General features: G+C 44.2%; 1 protein-coding gene across 1 annotated transcript in view; it reads left to right on the top strand.

Moving 5' to 3' along the window:
• Nucleotides 1-5,070: 5,070 nt before the first annotated feature.
• MAP1B (microtubule associated protein 1B) overlaps nucleotides 5,071-6,124 on the top strand; it is a 55,508-nt gene continuing 54,454 nt past the window's right edge. Inside the window, exon 1 of the mRNA XM_072138807.1 lies at nucleotides 5,071-5,390. Coding sequence (XP_071994908.1) covers nucleotides 5,210-5,390 — 181 coding nt within the window. The 5' untranslated portion in view covers nucleotides 5,071-5,209. The remainder of the gene's footprint in view (nucleotides 5,391-6,124) is intronic.

The raw sequence follows: 6,124 nt of genomic DNA, 5'->3' as shown, positions 1-6,124 counted from the left end.
TCTCTGCACTTCTTACCTGGACTGGACCTCTTCTGGATCTACAGAACTCAGATCTAGAACTTTACAGCAACTGTGATGTCATAGAATGTCATTCCATGTGTATAATGTCACATCCCCTAGTGGGGCTAGCAAATAAATTGTATGAAGTGAAATAAAGTTTGTTTTAAAAAAACAAGACAAAAAATTGAACATCATGAAAAATATTTTAAAAATTTCAATAAACAGTGGTTCATTTTTTGGGTAAAAATGTGAAAAAAAATTACACATTAGGTAAGAGTGCACACTGAAGATTTAAATACAATGTCCCGGTATAGGAGTGTTCTTATGTTAACATTATGAACATTTCATTTTTTTCCACAGTAAGATATTTTGTGGAGCATTCATCAATTTTGCCACAGACCCCTTGATTTGGTGCCCAGATCATGCTATAATTTACACTGGGATGTTAGATTGTGGTGCAAGGAGTTAATAGTTAATTGTCACATGACCGAAAAAGTTTAATATAGTCCCCACATTCATGATGATGAAATAGAATTTTTGCTGCTTTTTGCAGGTCTAAGTGTGCACCAAAAATTGAGCCAAAAACATTGTCGGGATATTAGAAGTGCAAGAAAAGTGTCCTGATTTCAAATTGTGCACCCAAAAATAGAAAAGGCGTGCGTGTCGGAAAAGGAAAAAAATGGTCCCACCAACACTTCATAAAAGGGCGCAACAAGGAGAAAAAAAAAGTAAATAAAACAGAATGAGGCCCCTGCTCACAGCAACTTACAGTCTGTGAGTTAAAGGGAAGGTGACAGGACTTATATAATGGTCCAGCGCCTGTACATAGGATAGAGGGTAAATATATCATGGAGGGGGGCTGACGGTAGAGATTCCCCCCTTCGTGCTACTAAGGACTTCTGGGATCAGTTTGTCGTGGGAGCGGTCAGGGAAGTCCCATAGAAATCAGCGGAGACCTAATGGACTAATGGGGCCGGCATATGATGTGAATCCCCCCCTGCACCCACCACACCAGATATTTTTAGAGTCTCTGGCCTCTAGAATTGCGCTATAACCTGCGCCAGGAACATGTGCATAGTTAGTGCGGGGCAGGTCTACAAGTGCACCAGATTTATGAAAGGGGCTGAGGTTGAATGATAAATCTGTCAGACCACTAGATTGTCTTGGTTAAAGCCCCCCTTTCACTTATGACACATGTGTCAGTTAAGCCCCCAGTTTTCTCTTACACAAAAATAAGAAAATCAAGTGTGTTCAGTTGGTTGTGAATTGAGTGGTATTTTTTTCCTCAGGGATGTAAGGTTCTGTATGAGGTGCCATGTACATGGCGGAGGAGATAGTGGGGGCAGTTTCTGCCCCCCCTTCTTTGAAGGAAGGGAACTATAAAGAATTGTATAGGTTACTGGAGGTGATTGTGGAATGGCTATGGGATTGACAACAGTGCTAGTTCCTCACCCATTCTGCAAGTGTCAGACAAAAACCGCTACAGATTTTTTTCTGCGTTGTGTGTATAGGTAATTTGCAATGTGTGCAGTGTCCCCAGACCACACTAATCCCCCCTCACCCTTCCACCTGTCTGCTTTATAAGGGTCAAAACTGCTAATAGACTTCCTTTATTAGGTAATGAAATTGATATATAAGACTCTTTTCGGATTCAAGTATTTTGATCAATATGTGATGTCATTTGATGTCTAAAACTTTAGGAAAACACTGATGAGAATAATGATGTCTGAATGAGGCAGTAGTCTTGCTATTTGCCAACGTTATGTATTTGGTTTAATTATATGAAACATTGGGGCAAATTTACTTACCCGTCCCGTCGCGATCCCGGAGGTGCGTTGTCCGTCGAGGATTCGGAGCTGCCGCGATTCACTAAGATCGTGCGTCCATTTTCCTGCATGTGTTGCTTGACCGCTGAGGTCCGCTGGAGTTCACCTTCTTCTTCCTGGTGCATGTAAGTGCTTGGTATTGTGACAAAATTGAAATATTAAATCCTGCACGTTGTCCAAATCCGTTGGATCATCCGACGGCCCGCCTCCCAATTTGTTTCGCGTGAAAGTTGGCGCTGATGTGCCAAAATCCGATCGCGTGCGCCAAAAACCCCTTTTTTAATGCGGCGCACATCAGAAATCGTGGGGTATTCTAACAAGAGTGCGGACCGTGGACCCTTAGTAAATGAGCCCCACTGTGCTCTATTTTTGCCACATTTCTTGAATGTGCATTTCGGCATTTATTTATGGTCATGGTAATTATACAAATTTATACTCTGGCCCTACAATACCATGACCAATGGGCTGATATCTATCCTGTATGAACATCTGATGCTTATAGAACCTATTAGGTGCTGTACCACATCAGCTTCATTGTAGCAATGGTAGGGCATCAGAGGTACCGTCTGCCTCCCAACTATCCTGGATTCAGTGGGACAGCCCAGATTTAAAACCCTGCCCTGTTGTCCCTTTTCCAGGTTCCAACTCTGTCTTCATGCTGTGCATCACCATTGTGCTCCTGACGTGGCTATGTGTAGTAGAGGTGCAGTGGAATATGGACTATATGGAAAAACAAGGAGGTGGGGTGTGACAAAAGGCGTGGGTTAGGGCATCTTACTTCCCTCTTGCTTAATTAGAAAAGTTGAGAGGAATGTCTATACCATGCTGACTGCAGATCTACTTAGCTCCTCTATAGATAGAATACAATGTACAATCTGCTACTCCTGCTCTGTTTATTTTGCCTAAGATAGAACATAATCACCAATGCACTCAGCTCCTCTTGCTCTATAACACGCTGCCTGCAGAGAGGACACTACGTACCATCTGCTCAGTTCCTCCTTCTCTATAACATGCTTCGTGCAGATAGGAAATACAATCTACTCATCTCCTCTGTAGATATGACACAATGTACAATCTGCTCAGCTAGTCCTGCTCAATAACATGCTGCCTCCTCCTCTCTATAACATGCTACCTGAGAAATAGAAAACATAGTACAATGTGCTTAAAGGGCACCTACCACCCCGATTCTACCTATAAAGGTAGAAGGGGTGGTAGGTGGATGGATGGGATGTGAGGATAGCCCTTTTTTGGGCTAATCCTCACGTCCCAGGTATCTTTTAGAAAACTTTATTTCATGTATATGCTAATTTTTTTATGCGGCTACTGGGGCGTGGAGTAGCCGGACATGAGGCTACTAGTCACGGCTACTCCACACCCCAGTAGCCGCGTTACTCCTGGTAGCTGCGCGCCGAAGATTACCTGGTAGGCGGAGTAACGCGGCTACTGGGGTGTGGAGTAGCCGTGACTAGTAGCCTCATGTCCGGCTACTCCACGCCCCAGTAGCCGCATAAAAAAATTAGCATATACATGTAATAAAGTTTTCTAAAAGACACCCGGGATGTGAGGATTAGCCCAAAAAAAGGGCTATCCTCACATCCCATCCATCCACCTACCACCCCTTCTACCTTTATAGGTAGAATCGGGGTGGTAGGTTTCCTTTAACTCCCTCTGCTCTATAACATGCTGTCTGGAGATTGTAAATAGTGTCCTATTTGCTCCACTCATCCTACTCTATATCATGTTGTCTACCGATAGGACATTGGGGCTTATTTACTAAGGGATCGCACTTTCGTCGGATTTTCAAAGTTTTTGGGATTTGTGCCGCTGTGACAGGTATTTAACTGGGGATTGTGTCGCACACGGTCGGGTTGTGGTGCGGCTGCACTTTCATGTGACAGAAAACGTGCGGCAGGCCATCGGACAATCCGACTGATTCGGACTGAGCGCGGGATTTAAGGTTCAATTTGTGTCGCAAAACATGCACTCACATACACGCGGAAGAAGAAGGTTGGACATGAGCGGGGAAGCGACACATACAGGATATCTGGAGCACGATCTTGGTGAATGGCGGCAGATGTGCATTCCGGTCGGACAATGCACTTTCATTCAGGGATCGCACAGGACGGGTAAGTAACTGTGCCCCATTATGTACAAACTGATCATCTCCACCTGCTCTATACCATGTTGCCTGCAGATGGGACACTATTGACAATCAGCTCAGCACCCCCTTCTCTATAACATGCTGCCTACAGATATGGACAATCTGCACAGCTCCTGCTGCTTGGGGATAGGACACTATGGACAATCTGAACAGCTCCTCCTGCTCTATAACATGCTGCTTGTGGATAGGACACTATACACAATCTTATGAGTTTCTTCTGCTCTGTAAAATGCAGCCTATGGATAGAACATTATGTATAATCTGCTCAGCTCCTTCTGTTATATATCATGCTGCATACAGTCAGGAAACTATGTAACTTCTGCTCTATAACATGCTACAAATAGAACACTACATACAAACTGCTCAGCTCCTCCTGCTTTGTAACATGCTGCCTTCAGATAGGACACTATGTAGAATCTGTTCAGCTCCCGCTGCTCTATAACATGCTGCCTGCAGATAGAAGACTTATTTCCTTATTTCCTGCTATAACTTTCCAACAATCACTGAAGGTTTTGCTTCAGTAATAATTACTGCATATAGTGGCTGATTATTGGCTAAATCACTAATCATTCATTTCAGGGTGACCCAAAGCAGAATCACATAGGTAGAATGTACTGTATTTGGAAGTAGGGAATGACTTATCCTTTGGTAGATGAATGTTAAGCAACCCTTTAAGAAGTACATCACATTGATACACATTGATATTGTATTAAAGGTTTTAACTTTTTTCCTTGAGATCAGCCAATAGTATTACCAATCTGATAGTTTGTGAAATAAATAATATATTCATTATCATATCCCAAGGAACTTTATTGGTCATGTAGAGAAATTACAGTAGTAACATAGTCAGATGAAACAATAGGAATGGGGGGGGGGTCTTGCTCCTAAGAGCTTACAATCTATGAGAATGAGGTCTGCCATGGCAGGTAAGTTGATGCACTTGCTCATCCCTGTGCCCTGCTGCCTGCATTGTCTCAGCACCTCTTCCCCTTCCGGAGGCGATGATTTGCTGCAGATGACATCAGAGTGGATGCTGGAAAATAGACTGCCAGCTAATGTGATTCTCCTCCCAGGGTCCCAGCCCAGACTCTCCATATAAAAGGCAGGCAGTCTCTCCTCCCAGGCTCACTCCCTGTCTGCTCTCAGCTGCTGTATCTGACAGAGAGGGGGAGGAAGATCACACACAGGGAGAGGCAGGCACAACTGGGGGCACAGTGCAAAGATGGCAACTCTGGTGGAGCCAGGACCAGACATGGACCCATCAATCAGCATCCTCAACCCTTCATCTACCTCTCCAAGCCTGTCTCCCAGATTCCTAGACAATAAATTTTACCTGCTGGTGGTGATTGGAGAAATAGTGACAGAGGAGCATTTGAGGTGTGCCATCACCAATATAGAGAGAGGTAAGCACTGACAGCTGGGCACTGCCACCCGCACCACAGGTGGCATAATACAGGCTACTTGGGAATAACGCAGCCCAGGTGTGATTATCCTTTCCCTCGGAATATTCTTCTTGTGTATCTGCCGCTATAGAAATTTTACTGAAATATTGATCTTAATGGGAACAAAGACAATGTGATGCAGCCACTCCCTTTTCTTCTGTAGAGAAAATGTGGTGGGCTGCAGATCTAACAGTTGGCAAGAAAGCAGCCCCTCCCTCTGCCGTCTCATTGAGAGCTGGCACAGGGGTCTGGAAGAAATCTTGTATCATGTATAGATGTAGCGTCTGTGTATGGGATGACATTGGCTTCTATTGTCATGGTCTGACTCATCGTCAGCGTGATGTGATGATGGTGGTGGTAGTGCTGGTGGGGGTACCGCCGGCTGATGTTACAATTATTTCTAGAAAAAGAAACTTTCTGCCTGACTACACAATAACAACTACTGGAACACTTAAGACATTGTGGTGGGTGGATGAATCCGGACCCCTGGGGGTCTTTACTCTGCTTGTTCTGGATCTTGAAACCACATGGGGAATTGTAAGACAGCAAGGACACATGTTGTACCCCACCCATTACGAGCAGCTGGAGTGCTGATGGCTTATTGGGAAGGCACATTAGAGGTCATGACGTTCTGCTGCAGTAACATTTGTAGGGGATTTTTGGATTCATTTTGCATATGTCTTATAATGTCTATC

Source organism: Engystomops pustulosus, chromosome 1, assembly GCF_040894005.1.
Source record: "Engystomops pustulosus chromosome 1, aEngPut4.maternal, whole genome shotgun sequence".
NCBI lineage: Eukaryota > Metazoa > Chordata > Amphibia > Anura > Leptodactylidae > Engystomops > Engystomops pustulosus.
Note: the sequence above shows the minus strand (reverse complement) of the source record. Positions and strands in the feature narration are given on the sequence as shown.